This window comes from Vanacampus margaritifer, chromosome 1, assembly GCF_051991255.1.
Source record: "Vanacampus margaritifer isolate UIUO_Vmar chromosome 1, RoL_Vmar_1.0, whole genome shotgun sequence".
Taxonomy (NCBI): domain Eukaryota; kingdom Metazoa; phylum Chordata; class Actinopteri; order Syngnathiformes; family Syngnathidae; genus Vanacampus; species Vanacampus margaritifer.
The window spans coordinates 32674925-32693077 of NC_135432.1; the positions used below are offsets into that span (position 1 = coordinate 32674925).

The 18153-nt window shown below is 39.2% G+C and overlaps 1 protein-coding gene across 5 annotated transcripts in view; it reads right to left on the reverse strand.

Annotated features, from left to right (window-relative positions):
- The window catches only part of LOC144037523 (signal peptide, CUB and EGF-like domain-containing protein 3), a 114098-nt gene that overhangs the window by 21229 nt on the left and 74716 nt on the right, over nt 1-18153 (reverse strand). For 3 of the 5 annotated variants that reach the window (XM_077549070.1, XM_077549063.1, XM_077549087.1), the window contains 3 exons: nt 14707-14777; nt 4087-4203; nt 218-340 (listed from right to left, as the gene is read on the reverse strand). In XM_077549070.1, the coding sequence (XP_077405196.1) occupies nt 218-340; nt 4087-4203; nt 14707-14777 (311 nt within the window). The remainder of the gene's footprint in view (nt 1-217; nt 341-4086; nt 4204-14706; nt 14778-18153) is intronic. The other 2 variants (XM_077549078.1, XM_077549082.1) reach the window with 2 other exon arrangements.

Here is an 18153-nt window from a genome sequence, read left to right on the forward strand (position 1 = left end):
CTGAACTCCAAATCCCTTGCAAATAGGAGGGATTCATTTTACTGTACAGTATGTCCTATTATCATAGCATGCGTGAAAATTCGGACAAGCACTGCATACAAATGCCCTTGCTATGTATGGACAATAAATCATGATATGACACAATGTGTATCAGTATTCAGCTCTTACAAAGGTATTTGAACGTACGCTTCACATGTTTGTTGTAGTGTATACCTACCTTGACATGTTCTCTCGTTGGTCAGCAGCTTGTAGCCTTTTTTGCAGCTGCACTCAAAGCTGCCCACTGTGTTCCGACACACATGGTCACAACCCCCGTTGTTAAGACGGCACTCGTCAATGTCTGCGAGAGGGAAATCAGCGACAGATATGACAAAAAGCCTAACTTGCAATTTAAAATTTTTGTAGTGTGTGACACATTAACTAATGCTACATTATCTTCTAGTGTCCTTAAGAAGCAACAATTACCTATAAATAAATGATGATGTGGCAAAAAAACAACAACACACTTTTTGGAATAAGTATCTGCAATTTTGCAATTGCAAATGCTGACAACAAATTCTTAAAATCAGGAAGGGCATGCACTATAAAAAATATTTATACTTTTGTTACATTGAAATTAGGGCGTGGCGATTCATCATTTTGATCTAATAACTAGCAATGCTGACATGGCTGCAAACAGAGGATCATGGTAGTTGACAAAAGCACAAGTCAGTGATGTCAACTTGATTGTGTAGCTACTGTATACTTTTTGACCTCTCGTCTCGTCTTATTTTTTCTTTAATTGGCAAGCGACTTTTTCATCCACTTTCACATTGTTTTCCATTTGACAAAAAAGGAGGCAAACATATTCAATTATATTAATTCTTTGAATGCCAAACATGATCCAAAAAACAACCCCAACAATGCCAGCCAAGATCGGAGTATTTTAACTCATCTTTCAAGGAAAACAGAATATTGTGTGTTTTGACCATATATACATGGTGGGTACCAAATGGAAAATCACGTTCCTTTCTTTCATTAGAAAAAAAGGTATGTTTCTACCTTATTCCGTTCTTTAGTAATCATCATTTGAAAATACCGGTAGGTAATTTGAATGACCTTGAGCAAAAATTGAAAAGGAGAAAACGAGCTTTTTGTGAAGATACACTTTCTTCAGTTTTAAAGAGTGTTTGTTATGAGGAGAAACAAAGCAAATCCCAAAAGGGAAAAAAACAAACAAAAAATAAGTCAATATCATTTTCATTTGCTATAAGTGAAGGGCAAAAAACAATTGAAAGTGGAATTGGGATTATTTGTGTGAAAAGAGTCTTTTACTTTAAGACTATATCACACAGCCCAAATTGAAAGTACAATTAATGTATTGATATCATACTTTCCACACTTCATCTGATCTTTTCAAGCAGAAAATGCTGCAACCAGCATGCATCAGTCTTTAATGATTCAGACAGGCCTCCAAATCCTCATTAGTCATCTTCTTCTGATTAGTGAGCACTTTATTTCTTCAGCCAATACCCAATCAATATATCATGCGTCCATTGCCGCCTGGATGGTGTTCTGCCTTGGCACTTATTCGGGTCCATCTTGAATAATCGTTACAAACGAATTTTCATCATCTGGTAAAATAAATGTATCCAAAATGAACAAAAGAATTCCGTCCTTGTCCCATTCTCTTTTCCGCCCTTCTGAAGTGGCCGACCCGCAACGAGCTGCAGTCATCCTGTGCCAGTGCAGCCTGCGTTTATTTTCCTGCTCTTTCCTCTCAAACCAAACTAACACCAGAAGATGAACTTTTATTAGAGATGTTAGTGTGCTATTGCAAGCTGTAGGAAGCAAAATGATGTTTTTGGACACTGTGCCTTCTCACTGTCTTTCAGTCTTTGTTTCCTCAGTATCCTGATATAATGCTTATTTTATTCTATTACAGTGAATATAAATAAGGCAGTCAGGTTGCTTGAGTTGAGGGGGTTTCTGACTTGGAAAGCTGTTAGCAGGACAAAAACTGCTGAAACCGAAAAGCAAAGTGCATCATAAGAATGTTCAAACAGCCATAGTTTAGTCTTTAAAGTGACAAGCACGTTGGTTTGTTAGATGAGCTGTACTTGTGAATGTTCACATTCATCCAGGTCATCTCATTCTCAGGGTATTCAAAGTGTTGCCATACATACCTTCAAAAAGTAACTTAGTTGATTGATTACCTGGTTTTAAAAGTAATTGAGTTTTATTTTCAGATTACAAGTTACATTGAGCAGAAACCGGCAACCCTGCTAAACATTAAAATGACACCGGGTTAATTGGAAGTGCATTTTCAACAGTGACATTTACGAATAAAGTTTATTTGTATTACAAATAAAATAAAGATAACCTTTTTGTATTAACATATTTACTTTTACTAAAAAAATTGTCATTTCTGGATTTCACTTAACATAAATGGTTTACTTGTTAATAATAATAATAATAACAACAATAATAATTGTTAAAATAATAATAATAATTCTTATTATTATTATAATAAAAAAGGAGTCTAGACCAATTAACATAAATATATTTTTAAATAAAATGTAAAATAAAGGCAATCTTTAATTATTATTATTACTATTATTTTTTACTATACATATTTAACTATTAATTTTGTAATGGGAAAACTCAACATTCACTGTGTACATTGTTTATAAATATAATGATTAAACTTGTGGACCTCCTGCAATCACACAATCTGGTGGGATTTTTTTCTTTAAACTTAAAGGCATACCATGCTGCAATCTATGTTTTCTTTCTTTCTTTTTAAACTTAGTTATTGAAGCTAGATAACACTCTGTTGACAGCAGTGTGTGCAACAAACGTCAATAATGTTGTATTTAGTTGACAGATAATAGTGACTGTATTTCTTGCTTCAAAACACAAACCTGGCTTGATCCATTGTTCTTTATGTGGAGTGTGGACATGTGAGTCAACACACTGAAAAACTTAACTCATGCATTTGTGATGTCGTTCCCTGATTTTCCCTCAAACGGGAATGTGAAGTTGAAGGCTGCCACAATGCCTCACTGTTCAAGCTGTCAAGGCCAGTTTCTTCCCATTCTTACGTGTTTCATTATGTACAGTTGTTTGTTGAGTGCCTTTATGGATACCTATGGTGGTAGGAATGAAGTGTCCTCCTGTATTTTAAGATTCATTAATTATTAGTTTTGTTGCACGAGAGATCACTCCGGGTGTTTATTTAGGTCTTGTCCATTCTTTCTCACTGCTGCAACCTGAAGGCGATTTAATGCAATTTATTTATTAATTATTTATTGCGATTTATTGGGGAAAGGTGCTGCTCTATGAAATGCTAGTGTGACCATCAATGTTTTTGTGATATTTAATAATAATAATAATTTATATAAAGAGTAGCTGTAGTCTGATTACTTGACTGGAAAAAGTAATGCATTAAATAAGTTGTAACTGGTTAATTGTGCACATTTTGGAGTAATGTGCTACTTTGTAACATTTTACCAACATCACTGATCGGAATGACAGTCGCATATTAAATAGCTGGCCTTTCCCCACAAACTCTGAAGAACTGACGAAGCCTTCCGGATGAGAGCCGAAATATCTTCCAAGACAACCAGAGCAGTCCAGTTGCGATCGATTCAATGCCATGAGAGTCAGATGAGGTGGTAACACAGACACCTGGCCATCAATGGCAAAGTTCTTCGAACCGTGTAATTAGGGACCGTGTTCTGTGCACAGCAGCACAGTCATGCTGGAGCACAAAAGTGGTCTCCCTAAGCAACAACAACGTCTTGAAATGCATGCTTGAAGCATTAAGATGGACGCATTCATTCCATAGTGATAAATTGACACATGTTTCTTAATGAAACCATCAACAGTAGCTGCGCTTGGAATAATTTGACCTGGGGATTGGAGGGTGGCTTTCTTACTACAAATGTAATGATCGGTGTGTCCTTGCTTCATTACTGTGATGGATTCAAATTCAGTATGAAGTGATTTTGGTGAAATACATGTTCAAATATTCCATACCACTAAATAAATCCCAATGTAAAACGTAGCGTGTGGCTTGCAGATTGAAAATGTGCGACGGGTCACCTTTGCAGGTCTTGCGGTCCGGCTGCAGGGTGAAGCCGACAGGACAGCTGCAGCGAACTCCGGTCACTGAATCGTGACATGTGCTATCACAGCCACCGTTGTTAACGGCACAGGTCTCTGCGGGGAAACAGACAGGGGCTATCAAAATCAAGGATGCTGCTCTGACCTACTTATGTCTCCTGGCCCACTATTAGATTCAAATAGCTTTTGTGTCAGGAAAAAAAAGAGAAGAAAAAGAGAAGCACTAGAGAGGTTTTAGTTGTATACAGAAACATAAAAGAAACAAGTGGACAGAACAGTATAACAGTGAAGCGATAATTGTTAATAGTAACAATAATAATGGTTACCAATAAAATCATGCTCTGAGATCTGCTGTTGCAATTAGTTGCAAACACAGCTCAATTGGGTTTCACATGCTTTCTAGAGTTGGCTACTGTTTGGTCTCTGATTGCATTTTCTGTGATTGCAACAAAACCTTCCAGGCGCTTGGGGGACAAAATAGCAATTTCAGCTACCTGGCCGCTACATGGCTAGGCTGATTAGAAAAAAAATGGAGGTACTCGGTCAAGACGGGATGGCAGGGTTTCATGTGACAGGGACGGACGGAGACAAATTTCACGGTAATTTTAAGCAGAGGAGAAGGATTATGCCCTCAAAGAGGCCTGAGTGTGTAAAAAAAAAGAAAAGATTTTTGCTGCTTTTTAGAAAGCCTTCCAAGGTCAAGAAAAACGGATTCATGACAATCACTTTAATTTGATGTAACTCGTCATCCAATCAGTTATTTACTGTAGGCCATCGGCAGTGATTCTAAACCAATGCTTCTCAAATTATTTTTGTCCCCCCTGGAGGATGAAAATATTTCACGTTCCCCTAGCGAGCTAATACACATTACATTCCCTGACAATGACAGCGCCACTGCCACCCACTGTAGTGGATGTGCACTTGCACTTAATTGTGGCAACAACCAAAAAATAGTTCACTAGGGTCACAAGCCTCTCTCTGGCCTCTGCCAATCACGGCCCAGCTTCAGAAAATAGGTGAGCCATGATTGGTTGTTCCCTGAGCCCTGAGCAACTGTGAACTTATTTGCAGTCGAGAGCAAGTGTCAAAATTGTCATGTCTGGGAAGATCTGGCTTTGGTTGAGGGCCATGAGTGGGTTCCCGCCCTTCCGCGGGTTGACCAATCCAGGCCCTCAGCCACTTGTGCCTGGCCCCAAGTGTGACTAGTTACCTAATTAGTGTGGGTGTATTTAGTTCCCGTGTGGTGATCAGTCCGTGTGGGATCATTGCCGCTTGTCACGGTCACCCCCGAAGTTCTGTCTGTCACTTTGATTTTGTATCTTTTCATTTCCTTGTTTATTTAATCCTAACCAGTACCCTGGTTAGTGTTTGTTGTATAATAAAGTACGTCAGTCTAACCCGCACTCCTGCCGTGGTTCTCCTGCCTCCCTGCACTTTGGGTCCTCTACTCCACACGCCGACAGACACCACGCCGCTCCGTGACCACACCGTGACAAAATTGGCCACCCCATGACGATTAAAAATGGGTGGATTTGCTGCTTAGCTCAATTTCCACAAAACACTATATTAACTCATTCACTGCCATTGACGGCTATAGATGTCAAAAATTCATTTGAACTATTTCTATTAGGTTAACATTTTTTTTCCACTTTTGTTAACAAGAGTATGAAAACCTAGATTATTATTTTTTTTTTTAGAAATACAGATATAAAATGTGGGATTAATTAAACATTTTAATCGCCTGACTCGATTTAAAGATTATGAAAAATTTGGGGGGCGTCAGGCGATTAAAATTTTTAATCGTAATTAATCGCATGACTTCACTAGTTAACAAAATATATATATATCTATTCTAAATGTACAATAAACAAAATATAGGCTTTCATACTCTTAACAAAAGTAGAAAAAAATGTTAAACTATTAGAAATAGTTGAGATGAATTTTTGACATCTATAGCCGTCAATGACAGTGAATGAGTTAATCAAAATGTCATGTTTAGACGAGTGGCGCATATAATATATTATGTAAAGAAAATGTTGGGGTTGACTTCCCCTTTAAGTGGGAACCAAGCTGCATCAGTACTGGAGCAATAGTTAATATTCTTCACTTCACAAAAAAAGCAAACACAAAAAAACCTCACTGTCACCTTGCAGCCACTGCAAAACTTTCCTGAGCACAAAAAAAAAGAAAAAAGAAAAAAAAAAGCTCAGTTGCACGGCAGAAGCAATGCATTCAAGCAAAACAGGTGCTTGGCGTGATGTCATTTTATGTTTAATAGTGGTCTCATAGACAACAGATCAAAACAGTGCATGTTGTTGCTGAAGGCTGTACATGACACGGCAATATATCAGGTACATGATGCATAAAATAAACACTCCATCATAAAGTTATGAAAATGTAGGTTGCCCGGGGTTACTCAATAACTAAATCTTTGTAAAGATAACATCAAGAGAAACAATACTATGTGATATTGCATTTTCTTTCCTTGGCTGCTTTGAGTTGAGCTTTTTAGCAGTTTAAGGCACTGTAGAGAGTTAATACTTTTGTAATCTGCTGACAATATTTGGTCGAATGTCGTAGCTGTTTTTTCTCGTTTGCCAGAGAACGACAGACAGCTGATAGCAGTGGGTCGAGCGGGCCTTCCAATTGATTTCCGTTGCCCCCAACCCCAGACCTGAGAGTTCAGTGCTGTGGTTTTACATAATTGCAAAGGGCGAGCAGAGGCAGTTGGCAGACAAGACGATAAGACGGTGTCAGGACATGCCTCAAAAACGCTTAGGCAGACATCTCCACCAACTGTAATGATCATGTGCTAAGAGAGCAAAGAAGTATTTCTGACATTCTGGTTTAGTGGACATAGGCACACGCTCTGGAATGTTTTGGCTTTTGTGAGTTTTGGAGGCACACCAGCCTCATCACCAGGTTGGGACCTACAATTAACAAACGGGCAGATATTTCCCAATATGACGTTTGAGCCGCTGCAGCTCCGCTCTATCATAGTCCTCTTTTTTCCACTAAAACCGCAGATTTCTAGCTTATGGACTTGCATATCACACACATTATACAGTAAGTAAGTAAACCGTGCAACTTATAATTTTATCTTTAAAGGCAACCACATACAAAAGTTTGCCTTTTTAACTCATTCACTGCCATTGACGGCTATAAACGTCAACATTTTATTTTAACCATTTTTATTAGTTTAACACTTTTTTCCACTTTTGTTAACAAGAGTATGAAAACCTAGAATTTTTTCATTGTACATTTAGAACAGATGTAAAATTTGTGATTAATCGTGAGTTAACTAGTGAAGTCATGTGATTAATTACGATTAAAAACTTTAATCACCTGACGCCCCGAATATTTTTTATAATTTTTGTTCTCTCTTTGTTCTTAAATTCATTCACTGCCATTGACGGCTATAAACGTCCAAAAATTATTTTAACTATTTTTATTAGTTTAACACTTTTCCCTACTTTTGTTAACAAGAGTATGAAAACCTCGAATTTTTTCATTGTACATTTAGAACAGATGTAAAATTTGTGATTAATCGTGAGTTAACTAGTGAAGTCATGCGATTAATTACAATTACAAATTTTAATCTCCTCTTGCCCCTAATTTTTATTATATATATATTTTTTAATGAATTTATGGCAGTGAATGAGTTAAAAAGGCACAATGCAGATTCAAATTGGCGTAAGAATAAAACGAAACATTTAGCTAGCCAGAAAGCACTGTGCTTATCCGAAAATTGCCTGACTAAATCTCTGAGCTGTCAGTGAAGCTGCAGTGGTGCGTTCACCTGGCTTTGATGCAGGCAGCATGGGTGAATTCAGTCCCCACTTACTGGGGTGTGAATGTGAGTGCAAATAGTTGTTGAGTGCCCTGCAACTGACTAGCGACCAGTTTAGGGCGTAGTCCACCTTTCGCCCTAAGTCAGCTAGGATAGTCTCCGGTACTCTTCAACCCTAAACAGGATAAGCCATGTAGAGAATGGCTGGCTGGATGAATAAATCTCTGAGCTTTAGTTACAAACCACACAATCAGAAATCAAGCTATGCCCGAGAGTCGTCTAATGTTCCCCTGAGGTGCAACAGAAAAAGCAAACGCTAATTCCTGTGTGCTACATCTACACAGGAAATTAATGTGATAAAGCAGGATACTAAATCAGCTTATCCCTCCTAATGTTTCTATTTTCATGGACAGAAATAGCCGAAACTAGGACACGATATCCAGAAATAAACCAGACTGTTCAATTGTGAAAACGCATTGTTGATGTGCATCCAGTGGTAACAACTTAAACAAGCTGTTGTCTCCCATTCCTACCTTGAGCAGTCTGCTTGCTCCTTTGAGAGCCTCCTCCCTCCGCCTCTTATGTGATATATTTAAAACATGATTTTCTTTGATCTGGCAAGACTGAACCCACTTTGAGTTTCATGAGGTCTCCCATGTTTGCAGTATTTGTTGACTTAAAACATGTCCTGCTAATTGGATTGATTTGCCCGTTTTACACTGTAAATATTTTCCTCTGCCTTTTCACCCTTGTTTGCATCACATTTCAAATGGTGCTGCAACTGCTGCTAGAACTTTTTTTTTCGTTGTAGGCCATAAGCTCGGTGAGTTAGTGGGTTTCAACTTTCAATGTAGAGATACTACAGACCCCAATTCCATTAAAGTTGTGTGAAACAAATAACATTTGAATACAGTGATTTTCAAATCATTTTCAACCTGTATTGAAATAAATACACTGAAAAGATTTATGTTCAAATTGATAAACTGTTTTTTCCCCTTGAAAATATGTACTCATTTTGAATTGATGCGACACGCAAAAAAATAATAAAAAATCTAGGACATGTTCACCACTGTGTTACATCACATTTAATTTAAACACACTCAAAAAGTGTTTGGGAATTAAGGACGCTAATGGAATTATTTGAACTTGAGTTGCAAAACAGTCCGGGGTCTCCATTGTGGTATATTGTGCTAAGGTGCCACACATTTTCAATGGAAGACAGGTCTGGACTGCTGGCAGGTCAGTCTAGTACTTGCAATCTTCTAATACTAAGCCACTCTGTTTCAAAACATGTAGAACGTGACTTTGCATTGTCTTGCTGAAATAAACATGGACATCCCTAGAAAAGTTGTTGCTTGGATGACAACATACAGTACAGTGCCTTGAAAAAGTATTCATACCCCTTGAACTTAGTCACATTTGGCTACCTCACTATTTCAATGTTTTGTTTTGTTTTAATAGAGATTTTATATGATCGACCAACACAAATTAACACAGAACTGTGAAGAGGGACAGCATTTATATTTACTGTAGCTTTCTAAATTTTTGGCAAATAAAATCCGAAAATAATTATAATGCATCAGATACATATGGCACTTTGTGTGCACTTGTATTCATGATTTGTAAATAAATGTATTCACTTTTTATTTGTGCTTTACACAACATCCCAACTTCATTGAAATTGGAGTTGTAGCCTATTATATACGTATTTTATTCAATAATGTCTGACTATAGCTAATAGCTAACGCATGTGGATATTGCAATATATACTGTAAATAATTAATATCACCACTGTGACCTGCACACGAGGGTCCATAGCAATAGAATAATATTCTTAATCATTTCTGTTTGTATTAAACTATTTTGTCATATGGTGCGCGGAGAAAATGAAATTAATTTAGTGAGTGTTTCCGTCTTGCCGCTTATGTGCAGAGATTTGTTTTAGATTCTTTTGATGGCATTATTAGCGATAGCTGATGAAATCCCTGAATTACCTGCTTTTATGTTGAGAATCATTTGTTTTTAAATATTTCTTATTCAATTGTTTACAAAGTGATGAACCTCACCCAATCCTTGCTTGTGAAAAACTAAGCCTGTGAGAAATTGTCTTTTTTTACACAATGAAGATACTTACCGCTTTCCAATTAACCTGGTCACCTGTGGAAACACGTGTTTTGACCATTCTCAATTTATCCATTCGTGCATTGCCCCTCCCCCAGCTATTTTGGACCATGTTGCAGGCATGATAATAACTTGAGAGAATATTGAAAAAAAAAACCATATACTATACATTCATCATATGAACAATAAATATTTTGTCTATTTGGTGTATTCAATTGAATATAGGTTGAAAATGATTTGTAAATCATTGCATTTTCCGTCAATCAGTTTATTTGAAGTGAAAAATCACCATGGTCCTAAATGGTCTCAATACAATTTAAAATGTGTCTGTTTCTATTTACATTTTACACAACTTCATTAGAATTGGGGTTTGTAGAATTAATATGCATTGCAAACATGAGAAATACACAAAATTAGTTTCACAAACACATTTAGAAGAAGCCACAGAAAATTGTCTACAGAAGGATCAGCATATATCACACCTAATCAGGCTCAGTCAGATTAATAAAAAGAAGAGTAAAATACACACTAGTAGCATCCCTTACTGAATGAAGTCAGGATAAGAGCGCACTCATCCTTTACATCAAGAGGTCTTTCTCACTTTTATGCTTCTCTTAAGGAAAGTGGGCAACATTGTGGTATGATGTTAAAGACATCTTCTCACAGGCAGGAGTTCCAGGTCTGAATCTCTGTTAGAACACACAAGTGTTCTAGTGGAGTTTGCATGTTGTGTGCATTTTCCAGAGGTAGTCCAGCTTCGTCCCATATCTAAAAAAACATGTTTTTAAGTGTGAATGGTTGTTTGTGTCCTGCAATTGACCGGCAACCAGTCCAAGTGTCGCCTCTCGCCCAAAATCATCTGGCCTAGGCACCGGATCCACCGCAAGCACAATGAGGACAAGCGCTTGTCCCTCCCGCCCCCAGCTCTGATACAACTGATGCTATTGTAGCGTTGGTGCTAATTTCTCCAGGGGATGACATTGACAGTGACATGCCCATATCTACCATCATTATCTACTTCAGGGAGATAAATATTCCAATTTTATCTTGCACTATTTAGCTCCTATTAAAAGATAAATGATCAAAATGGATTAGTGATATTGTATGTCTATCAAGATACAACTCCAGCTCAGTGTAAGAAATCATCTCAGACTATTACAATTTCAACCTATCTCAAGCAGATTCAAATATGAATAATTATGCAAACAGATGTTGAAGTTGATCAATTAACCGAGTGTAACCATAATTGCATCTGCCAAACTTGCCACACATTTAGTTTTGCGTGTTTCGGGGAGTACTTGCAAATGTATTAATTTAGCATGTGCAATGTGATTAATCAGACCTGAGATGAATTGCGCTGATTTTTCACTTTGAAATAGCGCTTATGAAAGGCAGGTGCAAACTGGCATGCAAAGCCGCACCAGTGAAGCGTAGCGAAAATATGAGGCGGCTGTAAGAATTTTTCTGTTCATATGAACATTTTTGAAATGCCAACATAATGATCACGGCATATCGTCTATTCTGCCTATGCAATTTTGCGACTTCTGAGTAATCCAAGTGCTGAATTGGAGTCAATCCCAAGGAGGAGTCATGCCATATAACCTATGACTCTACATTTCCTTACGTCTGGATTATTTCAGTGCATTGAGATAAATGGTGCTGGCTTATCCCAGAACCATTTTCTGGGTGTGTTGTCGCGACATTTAATTGCAATTCAATGCATATATCACATACTCAGAATGAGTTAAATCAAACAACGCATTTATGCAGTTGCTGGCTTCTCCAAATTATCAGAGCGATCAATTTCTTTAAAGCGGTAGAATTATTTTAATGCGTGATTCTCCGAAAACATGGAGTGAGCCAGCAGACCCAAATATGTGAAGGTCTACTGGGAATGTCTGGCACAGTCTCCTGTCAGAAGGAGTTCCAACTCCCACCTCCAGAGGTGTCCTGGAGGCGGAGGGCAAGGGTCAGAGTGGATTATGTTCCACGCCTCCATTGTTGAGGCGGTCGACCGGAACTGTAGCCGTAAGGTGGTCGGTGCCTGTTGTGACAGAAACCCTCGAACTTGTTGGTCGACACCAGCGCTGAGGGATGCTGTCAAGCTAAGATCTATTGGGCATTTTTGGCCTGTGGGACTCTGGCAGATCACGGGTACCTCCTGGACAAGCGGAACACAGAGTCACTAAGGAAAAACTCCGATGTGGGAGGAGTTCGGTGAGGCCATGGAGAACGACTTCTGGACAGCTTGAGAACATTCTGTTTCACCTTTCGGCGTCTCAAAAGGGGAAAGAAGTGTACCATAAACTCTGTGTATAGTGGTGATGGGGCACTGCCTACCTCGACTGGTTGTGAGTCTGTGGAGAGGATACTTCAAAGACTCCTCAATTCCATTGACATGTCTGCCAATGCAGCAGAGTCTGGGATTTCTGAGGCGGACGTTCCTATCTCTGGGCTTGAGGTCACCGAGTTGATTAAAAAGCTCCTTGGCAGAAGAGTCCCAGGGGCGGATGAGATTCGCTCAGAGATCCTGAAGGCTCTGGATGATGTGGGGCTGCCCTGGTTGACACACCTCTGCAACATCGCTTCAACAATAGGGGCAGTGCTGCCGGATTGGCAGACCGGGGTGGTGGTCCCCCTTTCAAAGGAGGAGGACCAGAGAGTATGTTCCAACTACAGAGGGATCACAATCCTCAGCCTCAGTGGTAAGGTCCGCTGGAAGTTGAATCTAAAATCCAGGAGGACTAGTGTGGTTCAACCGATCTTCAAGATTGGTCCCTGTACGACGTGTGTCAGAGTTTTGTTTTCATTGCCGGCAGTAAGTCTGATTCGTTTATGGTGAAAGTTGGACTTTCTAGGTGCAGCTAAGGCATTGAGGGCCTCTGGTTTGGAGGCCTCAGAATTGCATCTCTGCTTTTTGCAGATTATGTAAATTCTAAGGATCTGAAAATTAGCACCTCCAAATCTGAGACCATGGCCTTCAGTTGGAAAATGTTGTGGAGCTGGAGATTGACAGGCAGATTGCTCCAGCATCTCCAGTGATGCAGACTCTGGATCGGTCTGTCATGTTAAGCGGATGTTGAGCCAGAAGGCAAAGCTCTTGATTTGTTCCTATCCTACCTATGGTCATGAGCTGTGGGCCCTAAACAATGGATGCGAGTCGAGGTATCTGATTAGGATGCCATTAGACGCCTACCTGGTGCACCGGACACGATACACCAGGAGGAGGCCTCAGGGATGACCCGGGACATGCTGGAGAGACTATGTCTATCTCTTGCTGGCCGAAGAACGAATGCCTTGGCATCCCAGAGCTGGACGAAGTGGCTGGGGAGGGGGAAGTCTGGGCTTCCCTGCTAAAGTTGCTGCCCCCTGCGACCCGACTTTGGATAAGTAGAAGTAAATGGGTGGATGAACTTTTCACGTTGCAACAAGAATAGTCAATCAGACTGTAGATAAAGAAGGTGCAACCAAGGGGTTTTGTCAATAATTTTCTGGTGCACATGAGGGCACATCAAGTCTCACATGGATTTGTTTCGTAACTGTGGCCTCCACCTCCGGATGGAAATGACAATATACAGTATGTCCATCCCCCATTTACCTGGGCAGATGATTAGAAAACAGAAGCAGAGAGAAGAAGCTTCAGAAGCTCAAAAGAAGGAATTGGACATTGCCCGAGACAAAACAAGTGACTACAGTGAAGGGAGGCTACATTCAAATCTTGCTAGCAGCTAAAAAACTGCATATTCCACCTTTAAGCGAATGCGGTCTTCAGATTGCTGCAATATACATTCAATGTCTTCTGGCTGAAATAAACAGGCACAAACCAAGCACCGGGTACAAAAAAAAACATATGCGCTCTCCATTGTTTTTGCCTGTGTTACAGTGCATGCTAGCTGCGGTTGCTTTAGCATGACATCACTAGCGAAGTGAGGAGGGGTTACGGGGTGGTGGCCTTGGCAGTGGAGACGCACTGCATTTTGGTGTAAAGCCAAGTAGAGCAGAGAAGAGTAGAGTAGAGTAGAGTAGAGTAGATACCGTCGGTGGAAACGAGGCTTAAGTGTCTAGGAAATTTGATAATCCTCTATATACACTGCACATTTCCCCTATTGTGTTAATTCCACGTCAACTGCTACACATGGCTTGTGTACTTCTTTAAACACTATTTTTTTCCCTTCCTTTGTTTCAGTGCCAATCATGGACTCATTATTGGCTCCCTTACCAAAGCTAATAGGCTCTGCTGATGGTATTCAGGGAACACTTAGACTAAGAGTTTGAAACAGTGCAAGCTTCATTTCCCTCAGATCACTTGAATCAAAACAAAGAAACATCCTTAAAAGCATCACGATTACAGTGTTGGGGTTTTTGTGCTTGGCAAATTACCCTCTGCGTGCAAACAAATCAACCTGGCTTCAAGTATGTCTTCGGTATCTTTTCATAAAGTTCCCACTGCTTGTTGGAAGAACTGTATTTGCAGCTGTGTTTTAAAAAGGTGCGGTTTGACACAGGCAACAGCTGTTATTGAGAGGGCATTCACAGAAGAAAGAAGAAGATAGAAGAGGCTAAGGGTCATAGGGAAGATGCCCCCCTGTGGGTGCGGAAGGGCCTGATGGGTGTCTGTGAGGTTAGCTTCCTATACTGCCCACACCCATGTACCCCTAGAGAGAGGAGTCAGAGGAACACATATTTACCATTAGGGAACAGCTGTGGGGCTGCCTGGGACTGGACACTCCTCTCCCCTGCATGCACACGCACACCCACGCCCACACACACACATTGCAAAAACACCACTTTAGTCCAGCGTTACACTTGAACCTTGCAGCATTCCTGTTTGTCATAAATCATCTGAGCTTCACAGAACGTACAAAGAAGTAACATGATGAGGAGGAATTATGTCTTCTGAGCTGTCTCTTAATACAAAAAGTGAAAATGACATTAGGCATCTTGTAAATGGAGACTTACTGGCAACAGCAACATGGTAAAACTATGATTGTTTTCAAACCTCAAGAGTGAACAGGTTCTTGTAAAACTAAAACAAAAAAATGAAGGTGACATCTCAAGGCAAAAGTGTTATCGCATAGCATGCATGTCATGCAAATTAAATAAATCTTTCAGAAAAAGTACAGTGTAGTTTTGGTTTGTGTGTAAGTTGAGCCTTTTGCTGGGAAGCGTGAGTATTGTGAGAGTGGTCAGACAGAGTGAGAAATGGTTAGTGCTGCAAGCTGAAAGACGTCCGGGACAAACTTGTGTTTTTTGCTTTCTAATAGTGTCAGATATATTTTAGTATTACGCTGTAAATTTGGTCAACAATGTCAGGTTTATCTGCGGTCACTAGCTCCAGCAAAAAAAACAAAAAAAAACAACAACAACATGCTTTTAATTGATAGGCTTTTAGTTGGATAAATTCTAAAGGGGCCACGTTTGTCCAAAACGTCAATAGTGCACTCAATTAGATGCTAAGAGCGAAGAAAGTAGTTAGATCTTTATTTCTACAAACACTGCATGAAATGCATTTCAAAATGATACTTTAGAAGTACATTATAAGACTGAAGAGCATCGTTCTAAAGCATAACTATGTAATACGTATTAACGTAAGTTTTCGCAGCTGAGTTGACATTTATCACGCTCTCTCTCCATCTGCATGTATCAATCAATCAGCATCTATTTATCCATCCTTCAAGGGTCCCAAATGCAACAGGATTCTATGTTTAGCTGCCAATTGATCGGAAAATGAGTCAAGAAGCACTAGAGAATTAATCTTTAAGAAGGGACAGGTCATGCATCACGGAATTTTAGTTCAGTGGAAATTTCTTACAATGTTCTAGTTTGCAAACTCAACCAAAGACCACATTACCATCCCCTGCAGGACACAGGTTTTGGGCCTTAGTAGATGTTTTGCCCGATTAGCTTCTTGGGGACTTGTTTTACTTTATTTACATCAACATTTTACAAAAAAAAGTTTTCCCATTTGATCTGAAAAAAAAAAAAATGCTCAAAGTAGATACCGTGTCTATTCACACCAAATATGCCATTAATACCATAAAAAATAAGAGTGATAAAAGCTACAGTATATGTTTAAAAGAGAACAAATTCTTAAAGACCCTGTAAAGTGAATTTAGAGATTTGTTTTAAAATATATTATACATGATATGTTTGAAGATATTTACTGAAAACGCTGAACCGAACAGTACGGTCAACAAAGCACATCTCAGCATAGTGCATCAATGTCTCTGTCGCTAGTCTGCTGCCAGCCTTTCACTCACTCCGTCACACACAGCAACAAGTGGAGGGAATCCCGGGGAGACGTCTACACAGCTAGCTAGAAACCATGCAGAACCATCGTGGAATGGGGATCAACCACCAATATGGGCATAAAAGCCGGCTCGGGTTGCACCTTTGGCCACAGCACAGCTAAGGATCCTGGTGAAAATATGCCCTTTTACACTAAAAACTAAAAAAAATAATTAAAAGTTAAAAGTGGCAGTCAAAATGCACACGTATACTCTCCGGCTTTTCAAATAAGTGAATGTGACATATTTTTTCAAGATCGATACTGATACAGATTACTAGTAGTCAAAGAGACCGATAACCGATATTTCGAGATGATATTCATTTGCAATAAAAGAGAAAATATCAGTATAAAAAACAAACACATTTCTTTTAATTGAAAACATATGAAGAATTGACAGCTTTGGTCAAAAATTATAACAAAAATTGCAGGGAGGTACCAGGGTCATCAGCATGTGTTAAACTAAATTTAAAACTAAGTAAGTAAATAGTTCCCAAAAGTTTTCTACTGTAAATAATTTCCCAAAATTTCAACATTAATTAATTAATTAATTAAAGTAAAAAGTTCAGGGAATTCCTAGTGTCAGCACCATTTTTTTTTTTATAAAGTGGAAATTAAATAAATCCATGAATAAAAAGTTCATTGTATCTCTCAGAGCAACAATTGCATGCAAATGTAGCTAATTTGGGTTTTTCATCAAGGTTCGTAAAAGGTTTCAAAAGATCTTTGCAGACGGTGAAAATGTCTCTGAATATGTTTGAAATGTCTTTGCGACAAGTCAAAAGCGGTCTGTGAACATCTTAAAAATCCTGATGAAAATCCAAAATTTGCTTCGTTCACAAGCAAAGTTAGATACTAGTTTTATCGACTTTCAGCTTGGCACCAGGCCAATAATCGGTCTAGCCCTAATTTGAATACATTTAGGAATAATTCAACATAAATAGTGTCCAATGCTATGTTTTAGTAGGGAAAGCAGGGTTTGCCTGCTGAAGATGTAATTTCGGCCCACAATTGAATTGTTAGGTTAAAATTGGGCCTGGGGCCATCTTGACTCACCAATAGGGATTCATTGTCATATTATTGACGTATGAAGGTATATGAGTGACAGGGGTGAAAGTCGAGTGGGGCATTTTCAGCACATTCAGCAGACACACTCACTTATAGCTGATAGCTGAGAGCATATCCAAATTATTTGCCTGACTTCCCTATATAGTTTGTGATTGTTTTGTTTTTTATTCATTCAAATCTGGCAGGCTTGCTATCAACACTCTTCCCAGCAATGTGTCAAATTGATGAGAGTTTTATTTTCACTTTACAAGGACTTTAAAGCCTATATAAATATGAGATGCCATATTGAGACAGAAATAAATCAATACCACAAAGCATGCACATGGCACCTAATCTCACTGCTTCCCCACCCCGCCAACATGCAACATCCAGAAACAAGTATCAGCAGCCAGGGGGAAAGGACACATACAGTATGCCAGCATGAATGTGAGACCACCTGAAATGAAAGTGAAATGTGTTTATGTTATGGGCAATATGCGTGTGTCCAAGTGCATGCTCGATAAGCCTTGTATATTTGTGAGGATATTTGTATAACTTTTAGCGTGTGTGTGTGTGTGCGTGCCTTACAATGTGTGGCCAACTCTTTAGACGACTGAACTCCTGAGCATGTCTGCATCTGCCTGCTATTTGTGAATGTTTATGATTTGCCAACAGCGTGAACATTTCCACATGATGGCCACTCCTTTCTGACATCTGAACCAGCAGGGTACACAGACATTTTATGCAAAAAATAAACCTGGCTTTGACGGTTTAAATCAAACATCTGATTGTGGCGTTTGAA